Source organism: Thamnophis sirtalis, unplaced genomic scaffold (genome assembly GCF_051295495.1).
Source record: "Thamnophis sirtalis isolate CommonGarterSnake01/CBP01778 unplaced genomic scaffold, rThaSir2_p1.2 scaffold_2, whole genome shotgun sequence".
Taxonomy (NCBI): Eukaryota; Metazoa; Chordata; class Lepidosauria; order Squamata; family Natricidae; genus Thamnophis; species Thamnophis sirtalis.
In genome coordinates this window covers 70,080,542-70,102,733 of record NW_028261382.1, presented here as the reverse complement: position 1 = coordinate 70,102,733, position 22,192 = coordinate 70,080,542, and the positions used below count along the sequence as shown (strand labels likewise).

General features: G+C 48.2%; 2 protein-coding genes across 3 annotated transcripts in view; one reads left to right on the top strand and one right to left on the bottom strand.

Annotated features, from left to right (window-relative positions):
* Nucleotides 1–1,426: 1,426 nt before the first annotated feature.
* On the bottom strand, nucleotides 1,427–22,184 carry FIGLA (folliculogenesis specific bHLH transcription factor). Of its 2 annotated transcripts, none has more exons than XM_087705972.1 (4): nucleotides 20,738–22,184; nucleotides 5,322–5,474; nucleotides 3,805–4,021; nucleotides 1,427–1,552 (listed from the first exon to the last, which is right to left on the bottom strand). In XM_087705972.1, the coding sequence occupies exons 1-4, from the start codon at nucleotides 21,035–21,037 to the stop codon at nucleotides 1,539–1,541; spliced, it is 684 nt and encodes a 227-aa protein (XP_087562098.1). In that variant the 5' UTR covers nucleotides 21,038–22,184; the 3' UTR covers nucleotides 1,427–1,538. The 2 variants fall into 2 exon arrangements, with proteins under 2 accessions (XP_087562098.1, XP_013911858.1); XM_014056383.2 differs by lacking the exon at nucleotides 20,738–22,184 and adding an exon at nucleotides 7,010–7,237 and having other exon boundaries at nucleotides 3,793–4,021.
* LOC106541043 (hexokinase-2) overlaps nucleotides 18,070–22,192 on the top strand; it is a 29,588-nt gene continuing 25,465 nt past the window's right edge. The window contains exon 1 of the mRNA XM_087705971.1: nucleotides 18,070–18,788. Within this exon, the coding sequence (XP_087562097.1) occupies nucleotides 18,744–18,788 (45 nt within the window). The 5' untranslated portion in view covers nucleotides 18,070–18,743. The remainder of the gene's footprint in view (nucleotides 18,789–22,192) is intronic.

The window sequence follows — 22,192 nt, the reverse complement described above, 5'->3', positions numbered from 1 at the left end:
TCCTTCAGAACATTTCAGGTACTATTCAGGTAGCTATTCAATAAAATTTATGGACTGGTTTACTTTTTTAAAATTTCCAGAAAGGAACTCAGGAGACAATTCATTTGCAAATTGGTATTTCTAATAATATACCTGCAACATTAAATACATTTGAGAAGTCAGAGTGCTCTGCCCAAACAGGCCCTGTTGCAAACGTCTCCTGCTATTTGTGCACTTCCAGCGGGAACCAGCAAGGAAAGGCCGATGCTCGAAAGCTGGCATCCCAGGGCTTTTCAGTTCTCAGGATCCCATCCTCCAGGGTCATCTCTCTTTCGGCCAGCTTTTGTTCTCCAACATGGCTATCCTGGCCAGTTTCACTCAAGGGGTGGGATTCTACCAGTTCAGATTGGTTCAGATGAACCGGTCGCTCTGATAATCAGATGGGCCCACCCGCCCACCTGCGCTATTTTCCTACCTTTGTCTTCTCTGCTGACTTGTGCGGCAGAGCAGATTGCCACGTGACTCAGCTGCATTGTTCCTCCGAAGAAACACGGAAGAGAAGATTTCATCAAACTGTCCATGCAAATCGCGCAATCACCAAACCAGTTGTTAAACCGAGATGATCCCACCACTGATCAGCAGCTCAGAAGAACTAGACATTTCCAGACTCTCCAATGTTCAGGTGGGGGTAGACAGCCATCTATTTGGGATTCCTGCATTAAATGCCCCCTTTCCAACTCTACAATTTTATTATTTGGAGGGCAATAAAATAATTAGCTTTTGAAGCAAGAGTAAGGGCATTGCATTCTTCAATGCCATCATCATGTTTTAGTGGCTAAGGCACCAGGCTAGAAACCTAGGAATTGGGAGTTCTAGACCTGCCTTAATCCTGCCTTGTTGACATTCCATCCTTCCAGGGTCAGTAAAATGAGGACCCAGACTGTTGGAGGCCATATGCTGACTCAGTGCTGTAAAAGTCTAAGTGCTTATTGCCTTAGGCATGAAAGCCAACGGGGTGACTCTGAGCCAGTCACACTTTCTCAGTCTACCAGCCAGCATCTCCTCCTCCTGGCTAACCCGCCTCACAGGTTTGTGATGAGGGAAATAGGGGGAGGAAGGAGTATTAGGGGTCATTTCCCCCCATTGCTTGTGATAAGACTGGCAGAAAATAGGCTACTGGGTTAAGCTTTGCTGCCCTAATCACTGACTTGCTGCTAACCGTGAGGTCCTAATTAAGTGAAGCTGGATATTTGGGTAAACTTTGTTGCCTCCCAAAAAATTAACCAGCCAGTAAACACAAGAGGGCAGCAGATGTTGGGACTTTTTAAAGACTTCTTAAAGGCTCTTAAGATATGAGGGAATGAACTCATAGGTATTTCAGTAAATTGAAGGCTTTTCCAGCCTCAGTGATTTTTTTTGCAGTGATTCTATAAATATAAAACAAGAATACTTAGTGTGTCTCTTTAATTAACTTTTAAACCAAAGAAGTGCTGATGAAGAAGAAAATAAAAGAGAGAGAAGAAAAAGTGCTCAGTGTGATGAAGAGATCTTCTGTTCATTCATAAATGGGTCTCTGAAAGACAATTTACATATATGGGTTAATCTTTTTGGATACAGCTCGCTATCACACAAAAATTCTGGCCACTCTACAGAGCAAACTAAAATAAAATATACGATAGGTAAAAATAGAAAAAATATGGAATAAAGTAAATAGTTTTATTTTATCTATAAAGGAGGGACCATATAAGTAGCAGCACAGATTTTTTTTTAAATCACAAAGTTGTCAAAACTATGTTTAAATTTGCACTTTAAAAGCCTTGGATTAAAAATTGCCAAAAGAATCTACAAGGCAAAGAGTAATTTCCCCTACAGCCGGTCTTGGGAAACAATGCCCTTATTCTAATCTCCTGAGGCCACACGTGGTCATCCTAAGAAGGATATGAAAGAGCTCAGAATGATGGTGCAAAAAGGAACAACCAAATCACGGGGGTGGGGGTGGGGGGGTGTTTGCCTTAAAGCCCATCAGCACTGGGCCTGGAGTTCAGATGGGAGGCATAAGGCAGCCAATCACAATCATGCCTGTCAAGAGACAGCAAAGGCTGACAGAAGCTCTGCTCCCTTTCTCGCAATCTGGGATCTCAAGATCACCCTAAAAATAGTAAGTTTTCCCCACGGTGTGTAGTGAAGCCGTGAAATCTGTTCCCAGGAGTTGTGGGAATAGCAGCCCAGAGAGGTTGCAGTCAGGGAGGCTCTCAAAGGCCACAGAGGGAGAGAATGTGGATTGATTTTCTGTGGTGCCAGACGGTGGGACAAGTCACAGGGAAGATCTCAGTACTCAAAATAAGGAGAGCTCTCCAGAGCACGGGCTGTTACTCCCTCGGTCTTTGTCTGGGATGGGCTGAAGATTCGTCCCCTGGTCAGAGGGCTGGTCCTGGCCTTGATGTTGAAGGCCTGCAAAGTGCCTCCCAGCCCTGGCACTCTATGGACCATTCCTTTGCAATTACGGTAATAAAGACCAATTTGAGTTGCCCTCTGATCCCAGGCAGATGATTGTTGGGAAGGGGCAGAAGGGAAGGCTCTGGCCTTCCAGTCCAGGCTAGGCAGGTTTCCCGAACACCCTCTTGGCCCTCGTCTGCTCAGGAGGCTGGGCCCGGTGAGGCTGGGCCTGGGGCTACTGGCAGGGAACGTCCTGCTGGGTCACAAGTTCCCCTCTTATGGTTCTGGTTTTGCTTACAAGTATTTTAAAGTTTTGGATCTGCTGACATCCCCACTCCCGTTCAATACATTCATGCACACCAGAGGTGGGATTCAGCAGGTTCTGACCAGTTCTGGAGAACTGGGAATGGAAATTTTGAGTAGTTTGGAGAACCGGTAAATACCACCTCTGGCTGGCCCTGCCTCCAGAGTCCCAGCTGATTGGGAGGGAATGGGGATTTTGCAGTATCCTTCCCTTGCCATGCCCACCAAGCCACACCCACAGAACCGGTAGGTTAAAATGTTGAATCTCAGAACTGATGCACCCCCCCCCCTCAGAGACATAAATGGAAATAAAGGTATTAGGGACAGGAAAAGCAACGTACCACCACTGCCCGTTCTCCTGCTACCTGTGCCCATTGGGCAAAGATGGACTTAGATGCCCCCCTGCCACAGGGTCTCAAAGAGAGGCCAGGAATGCCAACTGGCTGCCCTTGGTCTCACCCCATCCTGTGTCCAGCCCTAGACTAGGCTGGTGCTTCAATGCCTGGGCTAGCGTGCTGCCTTCTTTGTCACTGAAAGGAAAACAGTTGTGACATCTGCCTAACTGAGATGTCCATTGACGGCTGGGCTGAGCATCTGAAATGGGCCTAAGGAGAAAGTCAGCCTGGAAAGAGGGTCTCCGTTTAGTGATCAGAGACTTGAGGATCCCTAAAGGTCCCTCCTCCTCTGCTGCAGTCATGAGAAATGGGGGGGGGCTTTCTGGCTGCCCTAGTTGTGGTCAGGGACCCGACCATCATCTGTAAGACTGGGGGGAGGAGCCTTTATATTTCAGGAGAACCAGTGATGTCAAGTCCAGGACACTATTGTCAGCTTACAAGGTGTGCCAAGCCATCTCTAAAAGCAGAGATTAAAATGCACCACTAAAATTAATGGAGCAAAACTAAGTTACTAGTTCTCATGCTCACCTAGTTAACAGCTCTAATCAATAGGACACACCTTTTCCTCTCCTGCTTGTGCAAGGGGTTGGACTAGATGACCTGCAAAGTCCCTTCCAACTCTGCTAATCTGTTACTCTCTGCATACCCATCTAGAGATAAAACACTGATGAAGTCTTACCAATTTACTCACTCTTGTGAAGCTCTACAATCCCCATGTAAGCAGGCAGAACGGTCTCCCCCCAGGTGCCCACAGGGGCCTGCATCATCTGATTGGTCCACACCAGCTCCAGGCCATTCTCGGTCTTGATGTAACAGCTGGGCCGCTGGGATTGGATGCGTCCTGGTAAGCACTTCTCTGAGGGCTCCGCCACTGGCCCAGGAAGGGGACCGTTGGCAACCTCTTCCCCCTAAGGAAAGCAGGAAGGTGATCACTTGGCTGGAAGGGCCACTCCCAGCTCAAGAGGGAAGAGCTAGCAGATGCTCCCTGGGAAGCTCCAGGGTGCCTTTCGGGCGGTTCCTTTCTCAGCAGCTCAGGATTGCTGGAGGGGTGGGTGGGTGGGTGGGTGACAGCTCAGATTTACACACTGGTTGTCCGGCCAGCAGCTCTTTCTCCTGGCTGGCTCCCAAGGTCATTCCTGCACACCGTTGCAAGAGGGAAGACCACCTGACTTTGAGGGCCAGGAGGAAGAGCAGCCACCAAGGTGATGGGCAGAGAAGAGGGCCTGGAGCTGAGAAGAAAGCATGAGTCTGTATCATGGAAAAGATGCTCTCTCGTTCTTATGAAGCGAAGGAGGGGGAAGTGCATTCAGACTTCCAAGATTCAGGCTTGGTGTGGAAATGCCATTTGAACATTTCAGAGGGGCGCCATTTACTTTGGGAAATGAGACGGTTGCTCCCAACCTCTAAATCTGTGCAGTCAATGCCATTTCCTTATCTTGGGTGGGCTGTTGCTGATCAGCCCAAGGAGGGTGGAGGAGGAAGAAGAGAGAATTCCAGGTGCAGCCCAGGAGTCTGACAGGGGGCAGTGCAACGGGGCATTGCATGCCACGGCAATGAGACTAAAGGGACAGTTTCTTCTCTCATGCCATCACTCTGCTGAACACTGGATTCTCGCAGCTGACAAAATAACAATAGCAATAGCCTTTAGACTTATATACCACTTCATAGTGCTTTTTACAGCCCTCTCTACACGGTTTATAGAGTTAGGCTCTTGCCCCCAACAATCTGGGTCTCATTTTTGCTTTACCGGACATAATCCAGAAGCAACTTTTGGAATGTCACAGGGGTTACGTCCAGTTTTGGGGTGGAAAGTCACATATTCACAGGGCCTCGGATTGTTCCTGTTAGATACTAGCAACTGTTATAATGGTTTCCACCAATGCCTTTCCATTACCCAATCTAACAGTTCCCCTTCCTATTAGTCTGTTCTTGGGGGTGGGAGTTGTTGGAGGGCTGGAAGCTGACTGGGCACACTTTCACTCTGATTTTGCTGCTTGATACTGTTGTGTCATCATGTTTATTTCAAGCTTTTAATCAGCAAAAAGTGCACTTTCAGCTACATTTAAAAATAAATAAAAGTGCATATATGAAAAAGAGTCTCCGTCGCTTGGAATTTGGCAAAAGAGAGTCTTTACCTATTCCCCAGGGCAGGATCAGACAGGGAGTTCAGCGGATGGTATCTTAGCAAGATAGCAGTTTCAGGCCTACCTGCAGCCCTCCCGTTTCTTTCAGAATCAAGCGCAACAGGCGAATGTAGTCAGCTGTGGCTTTAAGCATGTCCACCTTACTTGGTTTCCGGTCTTTTGGAATCAATGGGACAATTGATTTCAGCTTGGAAAAACCACTGTTCAGATTCTTGATCTAAACAAGACAAAAAAGGTGAGGTGAGGTGAGGTGATGAGAGTCAGTTGTCGGTCTTGTTGATACTTGTCTGTGTGTGAGGAGAGAGAAATGTGGCCTGTGGCAATTTCATTAAAAGAGACAAATAGAATCATTAGCTCTGTAGTTTAAAAGGCAGTTTTAAAAACATGCCAAACATAGTTTTACAAGATTCTTAAGGATAGGTAATGTTGGCTGTCTCTCTCAATGCTTTTGTAATGAAGCATCAGGTCAGGCTGAAGACATATGAGTGTCTCTTTTACATTGTCTCCCTCACAACTCTTGCTTTGGTTAGAGTCTTCAGCTGAACAGGGTTGGAGAGGAGCTGGTTGGTTTGCACATAATGACAGTAAAAATAAGTGGTTGTGTGACTCTATCCAATTACATCTTATTGGATAAATCACAAACAAACCATGATCAAACAAGAACTGTTTATTGCCCCTTTCTCTTGAGAACTGGGCTGACCCCAAGCCCCCCCCTCAGGGGTCTGATTCCAGTGTCTATCACCTCCACCATGGCAAAAAGTCCATCCACATGACTGTTGCAACCTTTAATTAAAATGATTCATTTGTAAAATATTTGAACCATGTAAAAATAATATTAAACCCATTAGGCATCAACGTAAATATTCTCCATGAAAAAAACTTTAACAAATAAAAATAATGAGAAAAGTTTTATTTTTTGGAAACATTTTCACTATCTAACAAATTATTTTGATTTGGAGGGCCACTCAGAGGTTCTTGGGGGCCAACTTTAAGAAAGACTTCTCCAAGCCTCCAGGGGGACCATCTCTTCCCAGCTCTTGGGAATTAAGAACTTGGGGGGAAATTGTACCCACCTTGTGCAAATGCAATGCCTGTTTTTGGAGGCATAATGAAGAAATCATTTATTGAGGAACTTTCAGAGGATGGACAATCTAGGCATTCATGATGCTTTTTGAAGAGCCTCCCCATGCAATTACACACATGGCCATTTCCCTCCTACCACACAGCTTCTGCCTCCATTAGGGCCACAGTTGCCAGATAAGCACCAGTGTTTGGAGAAGGCAACCCTGACCCTTGGGGGCAAGTGTGGAAGAGCAGCACATTGAATCTTTCAATTCTTCTTTCTTTCCAGCGCAACAGAGGCAGATTACAGACATGGCTCCTCCTAGGGGTTCAGCTGGCCTGGAGCTGTGGGGGTGGGCTGGGGATTTTCTTCCCATGGGATGGGAGCAGGGATTTCAAACTCAGCCTTCTCTCTCCTTGGAGGCTCCAGATGGGTAGGGATTGCAATTCTCAGCCTTTCTCAGCCAGCCAGCCAGCTTGCCATCCCAACACATCTGGAAAAGGCCAGGTTGGGGAATGCTGGGACACATGGCAAGTTTGCATCTGCTTTCTGCCTGTCTAGACAACCCTCAGCCCCATCAACCAGTTGCAAGCAGAGAACAGAAGGGTCTTGAGGCCTGACCCAGGGCCTCTTCTTGGGAGGAAGGTGGGCCAGGGGAGCCAGTGGGGCCCTTCCCCACGCCTGCTTACCCTCTCTCGCTCTTTGGCATTAGCTGCCCGTCTCCGGCCCAGGACCTGCTCTCGGTTCTCAGTGGAGTAATAGTAGCCCGATGGCTTCCTCTTCATCCGTGTAATGGGAGCCATGAAAGGCAGGGGGCCAAACTGCTTGTTTAGGATCTCGCCCAGGGCTTCAGCTGGAGGGGCCAGGAAGAGGCGAGGCAGCTGCTGGGAGTCCTCGCCAGAGGCTTCCTGGGCCATGCTTGCCCTATATTGCAAAGCAGAGCCCTTCATCATGGGAGCCAGGCACAGGTGGGGGAAAAAGGGCTCCCAGCTGCCGCTGCCTTGAGCTTCTTAAGGGGGAAGGGATGGAAGAGGAAGGGAGGGGGCCAAGTGGCCTGCAAGCTCCCCAGCAGAGGCCATTCCCAGAGTTGGGCCTTTAAGGCTCCTCTGGACCTAATTTCACCTTGAAGCCATTGCTGGAATGCTGGGAGCTGCTGCAGCCCCTCCCTGCATCCATCACAATTATCTTGGCTGAACTGAAGCCGCCCCCCCCACTGCCCCCCCCTGCTTGAAATCAGCAGCCTGCCAGGTGTTTGGCCTCCAGCCAATTAAAGGAGCAAAGTAAGTGTGTGCTAAGGATAAAGCAAGCACAATCAGAAAAGTCAAGATGGCGACCCCAATGGAGCAACTAACACTGTTTGGACCATAATCCACAGCCTGTCTGGCCTGCTGGATTTCCCAGTGAGGCCCCTTTGGCCCCTGGGCCATTTGGACCCATCAGAGCTGCTGATCCCCGGGTCTTTCTGCTGCTTTCCCCACCGGTGGCTTCTCTCTCTCTGGAATAATAGCAGTAGCAATAGCAGTAGACTTATATACCGCTTCATAGGCCTTTCAGGCCTCTCTAAGCGGTTTACAAAGAGTCAGCATATTGCCCCCAACAATCTGGGTCCTCATTTTACCCACCTCGGAAGGATGGAAGGCTGAGTCAACCCTGAGCCGGTGAGATTTGAACCGCTGACCTGCTGATCTAGCAGTAGCCTGCAGTGCTGCATTTAACCACTGCGCCACCTTGGCTCTTGAGACCTCAGGGGAAACTTTCCCTTGAAGCCAGCAGGAGGTTAGAGGCTTCAGGGGGGGGGGGAGAGTTGGGGGGGGGTCAGTGGCATCAGCCCCACTGGCTGGAGGGCTCATGGTCCCAGTTGGCAAGGGGGGGCTGCTGTGGGGAGCAGATTTTTCTTCCCTCGGAACTCAGGAGGGAGGAGGAGGGAGTTGGGGAGGCTGTGTGTGTGCCAAGATTCCCCCCCCCCGGAGGAAGAGGCTGTTGAGGCCCCTGGGCCCAGCGTTCTGCCTGACCCCCACCCCAGGCCCAGCTGCTACTGGATTGGCCTGCAAGTGCCATGGGGGGAGGGGGGAGGGGCAGGGCATAAGACTCCCAAAGCAATAGCAATAGCAGTAGACTTATATACCGCTTCATAGGCCTTTCAGGCCTCTCTAAGCGGTTTACAGAGAGTCAGCATATTGCCCCCAACAATCTGGGTCCTCATTTTACCCACCTCGGAAGGATGGAAGGCTGAGTCAACCCTGAAAGGCCCCCCCAGGCTTCTCTGGCAACCAGCCAACCCACCGCTTGTGTCAGCAACGAGGCTGCTTTTACCCTTTGCCCTCACCTGCCCCCCAAAACTAATCCCTTGATTTGCCAGGTGGTACAAACATGGATGGGACCCTCCAGGGGCACAGGAGAGTCACCCAATGTGGTGGCAAAGCTAAAAAAGGACTATCTGAGTTGGGAGGGGGGTTGTCACAAGTGGCTCCAGGCCACTTTCACACACAGCCAGCCAAGCTTTGGATGCAGCCCACCTCCCCCCATTACTACCTGTTGCACTCAAGAGCATAAAAGGCAGCCTTGCCCAATTGGCCATTTCTCCCTGGCCAACTGCTGCACAGTCTGCCTTTCCATGGGTCAGAGCTTTCACTCAAGACCCCCTTGCCTGCTCTCTGGTTTTCTTCAGCCCCTCTTCCTCAGTGTTACTGGCTTAACCTGATTTTTCTCAACCCAGAAAACTGGGAATGATCCTATTTTGAACTGCTCATCACAAGAAGTGACAACTCCACACGGGAGGCTCAAATAGGATTGGGGCTGATTTGTGGTTCTGTGTATATTGTGAGCAGAGCCTGATAATAGTTTTCTCTGGAAAAGCCCAACTTGTGCTACTCTGGAGATGGGAGAAATGAAGTTTGCTAACCAGATAATAAAAGAGGTTAGGCATGTTGACTTCCTTATCAAGGAAGTCAATTATATTCACATTTGCTCTTTTATTGTCAGCACTCCCGGGTCAGCGGGGCGCGGTGTTCTGGCAGCGGAGGAGAAACACCTTCGATTTCTTTGCGTGGTTTTTTCCCCTAGCTCAATCGGGGAAGGTGGAAAAGCTCCCCAGAGTCCTTGCTCCGCCGGTAGCATGTGTCGGGTTGCAATTGTGGATTTCCATGTGCCTTTCTCCATAGAAAGTCAGACACTGACTTTCAGTGGCCCGAGTCTTTTGGAAAGTCCTGCGGCGGGGACGGAGGAGGCGGGGGGGGGGGCGAGGCGGCAGAGCGTGGCAGTGGTGAGAAGCAACACCCCTGCCGCTGTGTCCGACAGGTGTCTCGCGTTTATGTCCGTCATAAACGCGAGACGCCTGTCGGACACAGCGGCAGGGACATTGCTTCTCACCGCTGCTGCGCTCTTGCCTCACCAACGGTAACCCTCACCGCACATCACTGCTCTCGAGTACTATAAGACATTGTTGGAAGAAATGTCCTTCTGGGTTTGGCTTCAAGTGGGGAAAAAGACACTGGAGACATGGAGGCTGCTTGGAGAGATGATTTTAATGGTGGATAGGACCACATGGCTTGAGTCCTGAACAGAAAAGGTGATCACATTCTTCAATGTTGGTGGAGAAGAGAAGGCAAGGCAAGGCAAGGAAGGAAGAGAAGCTGAGTCCCTGGTTTTATGCCCTCTCTGGCCTTTGATCTTGATCTTGATCTTGTATTCTGATTGGTTGTCAGACTCCCATGGAGCCGTGCAGGGGCAACTCTCTAGGCTGAATCCAGGTTTGGTTGAGTTCTCAGATGCCATGTGGTGAGTTGGGTAAAGTGCCAATATTATCATGCGTTAATCTCATCACTCTGCAGCTGAAAGGGAGAACTCTTTATTATTTAAAGTGGACTAGCTCAGGCTTTAATGGTTCATTGACAAAGGGGGATGGGCAGGAAGTTGCAGGCAGCTATTCTTTCTTTTAAAATATGTTTCTTCCTTTTCAATATTTCCTAGGATATTTCATTTTTTCTGGGAGAGGGCTGGGTGATAACTTCCTTCAACAGCTATCATGTCCCCAGATCCTTTTTCTTCTGTGGGCTAGATTTTCCTAGATCCCTCAACCATTCATCATTCAATTTACTTTCCAGAACTTTTATCATCTTTGCTGCTCTTCTCTGCACTTTTTCAAGGATCTTTTTCATAAAGAATTTTCCCATGGAAAAATAATTTTGTTTTGATTAAAAAAAAGATTTTAAAAATTGGACACTAGAGGAAACTAAAGTTTACAATTAAATTTGAAGAGCACAAATACAAAATATTCTAACATTGGACGTTTTGAAGGATATTTGTGAAAATATTAACATTAGTAACAATTAATAGTGGTGTCAACAGATACATGCACATCTGTGGAGAGACTAAAAGATACTATGGAAGAAGAGGGTCAGGTTTTAGAGCTTAGAATAAAAGGGTTGGAAGAGGCCTTGAAAGTCCCTGGGGAAGGAGGAGCCCTTATATCTGTCAGGCCTGCTGTCAGCCTCTGCTTTGCTGCTGCCATTGAAACGGGGAGGGGGGGGCATGGTATTTGGGAGGGGACTACTAATTGTGCTAGAGGAAGATTCTGGAGTTTCTGCTGCCTGTCTTACTGCGCATGCGGAGGAGGTTTCCCGCCAAGGCCAACGGCACCGACATTCCATCTTGGTGATGCCTTTCGAAGTTATCTCGCACTTGACACTTGGGAGAATTATGATTGGACTGTGACTGGGATGCCAAGGGGAAGGGAATGGGTTATTCTATATAACATTTGCTTTCACGCCTAAATAATCAGTCTTCGCTTTGGTACGCTTCTGTTCATTTATAATTAGTAAAAATACACTTGATTTCTATCAATGGAGTCTTGTGGTTTTCTTTCCTGATTATCCAATGAAGGAGTGTTGACACCTGCATTTATATTCCTTTTAGAATTTTGGCCTGCCATACTTTCTCTTATTTTATTATGCTGTTTCTTTAAGAATAGTCAATGGGAGGGGGGAATAGAAGGAGTAGGATTGTGGAATGTATTGTTTTTCATTCTTTACTAGAAGCAAGGTCATCCTTTGTCTCTGCACCAGTACACCTGACCGGAAGAAGCTGGGCATGGATGCCAGCGTGGAAGAAGAAGATTGGACCATGAGATGAACTGTGGGTGTGGGGACAAGATCATGAACTTTTAACTGGGTGGGATTCTGATGTAACTTCCAGAGTTGGAATCCCACAGAACGATGCCAACATGCCTGTCTTATTAAATTGGAATTTTAAGCATAGTTTTGCCTTCGACTCTGATTTAATTCTGCATGATATTTGGAATGCTGACAATACCATTCTGGGCAAACGGCTGTCCAATCTCCTCTTGAAAACCTTCAGTAATGGAGCACCCACAACTTCTGGAGGGAATCCCTTCCACTGATCAATTATTCTCAATATCAGGAAATTTCTCCTCTGTTCCAGGTTGCATCTCTGTTTAATGAGCGTCCATGGGGGTTACTGCTCATCCTGTCCTCCTGTGGTGCTTTGAAGACTAAAGTCAATTTCTGCTCTGTCCTCTCTGATAGCCACTCAGTTACCGGAAGACTGCCCTTGTATTTGTAGGAAGGGTTGGCTGGAGAGAGAAATGAGAGGGCCACAAATGAAGAGAGAAGAGGCCCCTTGAAAAGAAAGTGCCCTTGATTGATGACCAACTACAGCCATTGGTTCTGGGACAGCGGACCAGTTGCTTTCGTGAGTTGATGAGTTTTTATATATTTTTGGTGTTTTGCAATTTCAGAGTTTGTGTGTGTGTGTCTTTTATTATTTAATTAATGTTATTTCTTGCCCACTCAGGATTTTGACTGGCCCAAGGTGGGGCAAATGTTAATCCTCAGTATTTGTTTCCTTAGTCAAATCATATCAGTTTGATTTAATCAGTTTTGGCTTGTTTCTGTTGTTTTGCCTATTTGGAGATTGCTGCTGCTGCTGCGTTTTCCTAGTGAATAGGGAAGGTCCAGCTTTATGAAGGAAAGATTGTTTCCATTCATGAACATTAGTCTCATTCAGGGGGCTTGCTTGAGGCTGTTTTAGAGGGCCAAAGCGGAGCTTTTGGGCAAATTTCTTTCTTTTTTTCCTAACCAGTATATTTCTGGGGTTGTGGAGGAAGTGTTGAGGGAGGAGGGGGAGTCCCACCATATATTATCCCTAGTCCTTTTCTTCATTAGATGACACTTACCTACTACCCTTATCCAGTCATCCTAAGTCTTAACCTTGAGCCTCTTTCAGTTTCTCTCTCCCCTATGAAGGTGGCAAACCACTCCCTGAATACCTTGCCAAGAGAATTGCAGGTGGTTTCCAAGAACTGGGCCTGGCTGAACGGAAGACAATGAAAAAGAAAGTGAGATGGAATAGGAGGAGAAGAGAGAACAACACGTGGAATAACGGATTTAAGTTAGTGGAATTGGAAGTCCTGGGTATGGAAGCCCTCCCCAACAGTTGAATCTGGATCTCTGCATGGCGCAGCAGAGGAAACCTGATGACCACAATAATTCTATAGTTTAGACATTTCAAAACTTTCCATTTTGTTTCTGCAAAATTGCGATAATGGCTGAAGTTGCTAATGGAAGAACTGACTGTGCTTAAACCAGACAAATCTGTTGCACGCTCACTGAGCAGATATCTCTGACTTTCAAGGCTGGGAAAAGAACGTGGAAGAAGTGGAGGAAGTGACACAGAATTGAAACCTGAGAGTAAGTAGGCATGCTGGAAGGCACCAGAGGGATCATGTAGTGAGTGGAAAAATCCATTTGTAGCATTGTCAAGATGTAGCTGCCCAATATCTGTTTAAGGCCTCCAGGGATAGAGAATGCGCAACTTCCAAGGGAGACCATTTTACTGGTGATCAGACTTTCCCATCAGAAAATTTTCCCTATACAGTATCTGAATGGAATCTTATACCTGTTACTTCTGGTGCTGGTATCTGGGGCCTGGAAAATAAGTCTTACTATTTTCATGGTAGCTTCCTTGAAGTGCCTGAACCCTGGTATCCACTTTCCCCTCCTTCCTCTTTCCCCTAGATTGAGCATCTTCAATTCCTCCAGACTCTCCTCCAAGGGCAGGTCCTGCTTCACCTTCCTCGCCTTTTCTAAGCCCCTTCAAGCCGGCCAGAATCCTGGAAATGTGCTGCCCAAATCGTGCAGGGTGCTCCAGGCTGAGTCTCCCCAGAGTAGAGGGGAGGGGAAGGAGGACTTGGGGCATTTTTCCAGGGGATAACGCAGCCCAAAACTGCATCCACCCTTCTAGCGTGTCTCCCGCTACAGAGTCACGTTCGACTGGTTGTCGGAGTCCACATCCAAGTCTGCTGTTGTGCTTCCAGGCCACAAATCCCCCAAATCGTTTGTGTGTCCTGAAATAGAATTCCTTACATGTGTTGAAACAAGTCTTAATCTTCTCAATCTGTAGTCTAAATTAAGACTACAATCTCATTCTGTCGTCATCGTGGTTAGCCGGATCTCCTAGTTTTGTGTTGCCTGCAAATCTGGCACGCAGCCTCTTTTTTAGGTCATTAGGAAGATGTTGCATCCCACGGCCTCAAGGCCGATTCCTTTTGGTCAGAGCTCTTAACCCCTTGCAGAGGCAGCTGTTGAATGCTGCTCCCTTTAGGCAGCCAGTTGAGGATTTCTCAACCCAAGTCTTGGCAGGCTCTCTTGGACTCCTCTGCACGAGCTTCTAGCTCTGGTGCGAAGATGCCTCGCAAACCTTCATTTATGGAGGACATGGATGCACGACGTCTGCAGGTGCCCCTAGTCCCCAGCCTCTCCGTTCTTCTTTTTGATCTCGGTCAAAAGTGCCATTTTCTGACCTTGCTGGCACAAGGACTGCCAGGTGGGCTACCTGCCAGACTTCAGCACCCACCGGTGAGCATTTGCTGTCATGGGCATCCAGCTGGGTGCAAGGCTGCCTGCCTCCTTTGGAAGGACCCATCCCTGCACTCTGCTTTGTGAAGTGGTGTGTGGGCCCCTTTTCTGCTGGGATCACCTCTGCTTTGGAAGACGTCCCTGGGCAGCCAGGTGCTCCCATGCTGCCACTTTCGACCGGCCCAAGGAGGGAGCGAAGGTGGGGGGAGGCTGCTTGGTGCAGAAAGCCCCACATAAATGCAGGGAGGCTATTTTGTGTATACCAACCCCACTTCACATAGACTCTCAAAAGAACCTTTCAAATGTAAACGAAATGACCTATTTTGGAACACCACAAAAACAACCTCTAAAGACAAAGATGAAACTCTCGTATTGGGCTGCTTCTCTGAGCCGTGGTCCCTTTCTGAGGGGCCTGACTGGGAGGCTGAGTACAGCAGACAAGTTTCCCCTCCCAGCCTAAAGGACAGGGACAGAGGGGAGCTGGGCCTTCTGGTCTCCTCCCTCAGCACAGGCAGCTCTTTTGATGGGGTTGGGGGGGGGCGCGGGGAGAGGAAAGTGGATGCAGGGAGGGCATCTTCCTCATTGGGGGCCCAGGGCAAACACAGCCCTTCAACCCCACCCTCACCCCACCCCCCCCAAAATCTTTTGCCTCTGCTTGGGATCCCCAGTCCTCTCTGTGGATTTCTCTCTCTCAGCCATCCTTTTGAAATGGGTTTTGCTTGCTACACTTGAATCGCATTACACACACACACACAGAGCACACTCTGCAGGAAGAAAAGTCTAGTAGTAGAAATAGTCACAATATTCTTGGCCGAAGTGTGAATTGGTCAGCCAAATGCTGAATTTCAAGTAAACTATTGCATTCCTCACCCTTAAGCATGCAAAACTTTCTAGCTAGCGGTAATTTATCAGCAACAGGAAAGGGAAGTAAAGCCTGAATCAACTGCTGGCCTGAGTCCCTTGATAAGGCTTCCAGGTAGGCTTCCTGGAACTTCTCATCAAGGATGTGAGGCTGAAGCATGACAGAGTCAAAAGGGAAACCTCTAAAAGCAAAATGAAACCAGATCTGCCAGCACTACAGTATTAAAAGCAATAGTGACGGGGGAGGGGGTTTGCCTGCTGCTCACTTAGAAAGGTTGAGAAACTTTTGGATCCCAAAATAAATGATTTTCTTTTCTTTATATATAAATTTTTATTTTATACACACAAACACATCAACAGAAACAGACACATAACTTAAAACAACTTAGGAACAATAAGTTCCATCATATATCATACAGTAGTTCCCTATCGGTTTCTTTGCAGTTAGTGTTTTCCCTTCTATCTTGCATTCATAATCTCCTTATTCATTATCCATTTTTATGTACAATTCTATATTTATTTATACAGCTATTTATAACCAAATATTATTTACCTATATTGTGCTTTATATTTTTACTGTCATTTATTCTCTTACATACAATTATAGGTATACATTCACATAATTATTCTTTTTCTTTGCCATTCTTATACTATTGTTATTCCATTTAAAAGGTTATAAGATATAGTTTGGATTGCTTTGTTTACCATCCCTAGCACCTGCTGTATCACCACCTTATTTTCTCTTTCTTTTCTTTTCTCCCTCCCATCCTTCTCTACTTCCTTCCTCCTCTACTTTCCCTTCTTCCTTCCCTTACCTCTCCCCTACGCCTACCCTCTTTCTTCTCCCTACCCTCTTTCTTTCTCTCTCTTCCTCCCTCCTCTCCTTCTTTCTCTCCCTTCCGCCCACCTCTCCTTACCTTTCTTCTTTCCTTACCTCTCCTCCACTCTTTGTTCCTTTCCTACTATCTCTCCTCTTTCTCTCCATTCCACCTTCCACTGCTTTCCCTTCCTTTGTCCCTCTCTTCTCTATTTCCTTCCTCCTCTCCTTTCCTTCCTTCTTCCCTCCCTTTCTTTTTGTATTGTTATAGGTGTCTTTTTCAAATCCCAGTTTATGTTTTCTTGGGGATGATATTTCCACAAACCCATATAGTTTCATATCATTTCCTTTTTTCTCTTGTTCTACAGACTATATGCCAGCTATCGTCCTGAATTGATTTCACCAATCTTGACCCTCTTGTTTTACTTATAACTATTATTTTTTAGTGTTATTATATTCATTCATTGCTTTTTGTTTCTTTCCTCCATCTGGTAGAATTCCGATTCTTCCTTTCCCTGTATTTCTTTCTTAATTTATCCATTTCGGCACAGTCCATAATCTTTCTTATTATTTCATCTTCATTTGGGGTTAGTTTGTTTTTCCACTTCTGGGCAAAAGTGATCCTTGCTGCTGTAAGTATATGTAGTATTAGATATTGTATTTCTTTTTTGTATTTCACCGACATAATTCCTAATAGAAAAACTTCAGGTTTCCAATGTACCAAAATAAATGATTTTAATGCATGCTTATAACATGCTTCCCCTGGTGATTCTGCCCCTCCTCTTCAGTGCAAACCATCCAATTCTGTGTGGTTTAGTGTCCTCTCCCTCCCCTGTTGTGGCTTCTGTTATTCCCAGCAACCACACAAAGTAGGATTTCTGCTGCCGAGGGAAAGCATGTCGGGGGCAGGAGAGGTTCCAGCTGATGGAGCAACTCTCCTGGCCTGCTCCTAGGTCGCCTGATCCCACCTACCTTCAGGGAGGTCATGTCAGGATAGTGTCTTCCTCCCTCCCTTCCCGCACTCTTCTGCCCCACCATCTAATCTCCCTAGGAGGGAATTAACGGCGCAGCATCTCAGCTCCGCTTTAAACCGCTTTTCTTTCCCCTGCTCCTTCCATGAAGGCCACAGGAGCCCCGCCCCACGTGTGCTTCAGGTCACGTCACGTCTAGGGCACTGACTCAGCAGGGGGGTGGGTGGGAATCTTGCCTCTTGCCCGCTTCCTGCTTCTTCTTGGCTGCTGCCTCCCTTCCCACCCACTCCACACCAAGGTTGAAATCAGGTTTATTGAAACAGCGGCCAGCCAAAAGGTGCCCAGGTGCTTCTGCTGCCAGAGGAGGTGGCTGCAGGAGAGAGCCCAGCATAGGGCCAGGCGCTCCTGTCTCACCTGGCCTGGAGCTGGGAGCAGAATGGGCAGCAAAGGCATCCCTCCCCTGGGCCTGGCTCTGGGTTCAGGGAAAGCCAGATGGGCCGATCCAAGTACCGCAAAGTGTCCCCTGGCTGAGGCCCCCCCGCCTAAGCACCAAGTCTTCTGTGCAAGTTGGAAAAACTGTAAATCGCGTGGAGAAAACTCCCAGGAGTCCGTATTCCTGCACTTCATCCTTAACAGATTAGCATTCTCTTTTTTAAAGTCTAAAATGACACCCTGGGTTTCCTTCCAAAGGAGAGGAATGGGGGCCCAGGACAGGAGTGTTTCATAAATGAAGGTTGGGTCACTCTTCACACATCCCATATTAAAGGGGCTTGTTCTGTTTCAACTGAAAGGATTGGCTAGCTACAATGCACAAACTAATTCTGTGCCGAAATCCATTTGTCGGTTTCTCAAACATTTTCCTCCTCTGAGAAATGCATAATACATAAAGTGGGTGTACTTGGAGTGAGGCTGATATAGGGCCTGGGTGCATACACAAGAGACTTGCCCCCCTGCTGCCAGTGGGCAACCTGCAGACAGCCTGCGTAAACTGAAACTATGCCTACAGATCTCCATGCCCAGAGGCAGTCTACCTCTGAATGCCACATGCTGGGAACAAGGGCTGCGCGGCTGCTGGGAACCTCCCCAGAACTGTCCAGAGTAGAAACCAGATGCCGAGAAAAACAGAGCCGGGCTCTCTTTGGGCAGGACAGTGTTTTACTCTCCTTAAGTCTTATTGAGGCTTAAGTATTAAGCCCTGATTTCTTTTAAGTCTTATTAACCTGGAGGAGCTCAGGTGGCCCAGAGGCTGGAGCGCCTGTCCTTTCTCAGGGATCCACGCTTAAAACCAGGGCTGCCTGCAGAGAGCAGAGGGACAAACCCGTTTCCTCCCCATTGGCTCTCAGCAGAAGGAAAGGAAAAAACGAGGAGGAAAGAATCAGGAAGCGGCTCCAAACAGGGGCACTCCTTGGCAGGTGGCCCAATGTTAGCGACAACCACAATCTTCCTTCGTGTTCTGACGATGACATGCTGCTCTTTCACTAAAACCACTCAAATGCAATCCATCACAGTAATAAAAAAAGAAAAAGAAAATCAGCTTCCTTTTTTTAAAAAACAAAAGGCCCTGCCGTTCCTAGGTTGTATTGTGCTGAGGATGCTTGAGTGAAGGGAGCCCGGCAGTGGCTGCCCAAGAGGAAGAGCTGTGGCTGAGGTATTGCGTCCAAAGTCCTTTTTCAGCAACTGGGCACAGCCTCTCCTTACCCGGACATTGGATTCAAGGCACACAATTCTATCTGCCTGTGCAACATGCTCAGCCTCACCCAGCTGGTGACCTCAGTCAACCGCTGCCAGCTGCCCCATAAATGCTCCCGGAGCCGCCCTCCCAGGCTCAAGTCCTGCTGAGCTTTCAGGACTCCAGGGCAGCTCCAGATCACCTGCAGCTGTGGCCAAGAACTTGGAGAGGATGGAGGGCAGGGAAGAGGCCGAGGAGCAGATCATCTTTGATCAGGTAGGTTTTCATGTTTGGGGTTTTAAGAAGAGAAGCAATTGTTCCTCTTCCTCCTCTCCTCAATCAGTTGGGCTTCAACTTCAAAATCTCACTTACAATGACTGTTTTTACCTGCTGTCAAGTTGGTCTTGACTCTTATCATCCACATAGAAAGGTTTTCTTTACGGGGAGGATCCCTAAACGACTCTCTTCTGGGTCTTACGAGGGAGCCTCATCACCACAGAGCCTCCACCTGGCTGCTGCTGGTCCTCTTCTTCTCCTTCCCAGAGCCTTCTCTGGAGAGCTGGGTCTTCACATCAAGCAGGGCCATGTAACCAGGTGATTGGGGCCTGAGTGAAACCTCTGGTCCTATGGCTTTGGTTGGCTCTCTTGGCCCTTCACAGCCTTCTCAGAAGAGTCTTCTGAAATGCAGAGGGTCAATATTATTCCCCTTCCCCCTGCTTCTTCAAGGTCCAACTTTTGCTTTCATGAATGAGGCTCCATAGAGAATCCCAGTACTTGCCTGGTCTTGATCTCTGCAGGGAGGGAATCTCTTTCCCGAGCCCTTCATGGCAGCTGCTCTCCCAGGTGCTCCTAGGGTCTCTTCCTTGGCTGCTGCTCCCTTGGCTGCCAGGGATGGGGGGGTCTACCAGGTTCTCATTCATATAAATTGTGGAGAATATTTTGCCATGGTTTTGAATTTTTCATTGCCCTGCAGGGAGCCTAAAGGTCTGGAGGGGGCTGAAGACTGGCTGTGCAGGGAGCCCCTCTGTTGTCCCTGGAGGGCAGGAGAAGCCCAGATATTCAGGTTAGCCTATCCAGAGGGGCTTTTGGGCCCCTTGGGAGGCAGCCTTGGAGCTCCTGGGAAGCTGTCAGCCTCAAGTCACTCCTCAGAGGGGCTTCGGTTTCCAGCTGAGGTTGTGGCCATAGGGTTGGCTGGGGGGCCCCAGGGCAGGCTCAGTTTTCTCGCCCTGCACTGCACAATCTGGCACTTCTGTTCGCCTGAAAATTTTCCGCAGAAAAATTATGTAACAAAAATTTCAGTTTTGCGATATGCAGTGGCAATGGAAGAAATGTTGCAATCAGGCATACGCAGTGTGTGTGTGGAAAACAACCCAGTACTGATTACGACAGATGTGATATTAAATACTGTAGGGCCTCATCCACACCCTTTCCCCAAAAAAAACATTCTTGCAAAAGCCTGATGACAACGTATGGGGCAACATCGAACATGGGTTTTTGTGAGTCAGCCTTCCATCCTTCCGAGGTGGGTAAAATGAGGACCCAGATTGTTGGGGGCAATATGCTGACTATCTGTAAACCGCTTAGAGAGGCCTGAAAGGCCTATGAAGCGGTATATAAGTCTACTGCTATTGCTATTGCTATATTGAGTTAACTGGAATCTGGATAGGTTAAATACATAAATGTTTTAAAGGGAACATTTTGTTGGAGCTGGATAGGAGAGTTAATTGGACCAACTCATGCTGGACTACAATTCCCATCAGTTATGCAGGTTAGAAAGGTAGGCATCAATGATGGGAGATTTGTTAATTATCTGAAAGGCTTGTAATTCAAAATGATGAAAAAAATCACTTTTCCTGCAATATAATCTTATCTAATTCATTCATTCATAATTAAATTTACGTCACCAATTCTTGCTCCTGGTTTTCAATGGCATAAAATTGTCCTCTACTCTGGGTGTGCATCTTGTCAACCAGGTGGTAATAACAGACAGACATGCTGACACCTTCCACACCTGTGATCTCCCATAATGCTCAGCCATATGAGTGTAAAGTATGGAAATTGTAACTCTGCCTTGGGAAATGAGTTAAATAGCATCTGGTTTGATTGAAATGGTGCAATCCTCTTTCCCCTTCTAGCACTTTCTTTTCCTTCAGCACATTTGTCTGTCTTACCACCTTCCTTCTCCTCCCCTCTGAAAAGGAAGTTTGCAATTCTCAGTCACTTACCAAATACTTTCTCTTCCTGTGAAGAAGTGATTGTGCAGCCCTTTCCGCCCTGTGGTGGGTGCCAAGACTTCTGTGCCCCAAATATCCTGTCCTCTGGAGGAGGAGGATGTTATTAAGCAAGCCCCAGGGCTGCTCTAAAGGAACAAGCGTTGAGCAAGGTCGAAAGGAGCAAGGGTTGTAGCGGGTGCCTGGGAGGTTCCCTGGGACTAGAAGTGCTGCTGCTGTTGCTGCCCCCTTCAGCCCCCTGGCTTCTCTACCTCCAGCCAAGGTTGGCATCCCCTTAGAGTGCAGGACACCCATCTAAATCCACGCTTATAATCCAATGAGGAGGGAGGGAGGATCCTGAGCACATGCTGCCATTTTGGATGGACACTGGGAGGAGAGTCAGTTTTTCATGTCCCTTTACTCAGCCCTCTTCCCTTTTCCCGGCCCTCAGCATCCTTCTATGGTGGCGACCAGAACTGGACCCAACATGAGAGATGCTGAAGAGTTATCACTCATGTGGTCTTAATTTGTGCACATTCAAGTCTGTCAAGATCCTTTTCAATCTTGAATGTGTTTTTGGAAGACTTAATCTATTCCCCCATCAGGTCTTTTCTCAAATCTCAAAAGTCAGACAACTGCTGAGTTCTGGAGCATAAATCAGGCTTTAAGCTCTTGTTCACCCTGTGAGTCATGTGCAGAAGTTAAGTTATAGATGGGACTCCCAGCTTTTCTCTCCAAGGTCCCACCGACTCTGCCAAGCGGGAAGGAGACCTGTGATTGCCAATCCAGGCCCTGCACGTAGGTTTTAGAGGCAGTTCTCTTTTGGCTGAGTTAGTTTTTCAAATTATGAATACATACATTATTATAAAACTCGGTTTAGTTAGCATTAGATACAGGAACGTCTTTCCCAACGTGAACTGCGTGAACCAGCTTCAACTGCTCGGCGGTTTGGAACCGGTGCTGGAAGGAAACGAGCTCAGCTGCGCGCAGAGCTGCTCCGGCCCACGACAAAGGTTCGCTTTCGCTTTCAGCCAGAAGGAAGCCCTTTGGCTCCCGCGTGGAGCCTCGACCGGCTGGGATCGAGGGCGGGAGGCCGCCTCCATCAGCCAGGCACGCGGAGAAGGGGCGGTGGGGACAGATCAGAGAGGCCGGTCGGGAGACGCCGCGGACGTTGCCCGGGCTGCGCTTGCTTCCACGCAAGCAGGTTCGAAAGGCGCGGCTCTCCTCGCGGCGCCCGCCGGCCGAGCCTTCTCCGCTGGGCAGGAGCAGCCGCCCTCGCCAGCGCCCCGGAGTTGTGCTGTCCTGCAGGGATGCACCGAGCCTTGGCGGAGCGAGAGGGCGGGCAGGAGGCCCCGGCTCGGCTCCCTTCGCACGTGCCGTGAGACACGCGGCAAGGCGCCCTCGGGGTGGGGGGGTTGAGCCTCTCCGCCCGGCCCCCGGAACAGCCGCTCCCTCCACACCCCCCCCGCA

Coding starts and splice junctions, on each gene's coding strand:
- FIGLA (XM_087705972.1), bottom strand. CDS start 21,037: ATGGGTGTCCTGCACTCTAAGGGGATGCCAACCTTGGCTGGAGGTAGA. Junction 5,475..20,737: donor ACAGGAAGAGAAAGTATTTG/GTAAGTGACTGA, acceptor TGTCTTGTTTAG/ATCAAGAATCTGAACAGTGG. Junction 4,022..5,321: donor AAGAAACGGGAGGGCTGCAG/GTAGGCCTGAAA, acceptor TGCTTTCCTTAG/GGGGAAGAGGTTGCCAACGG.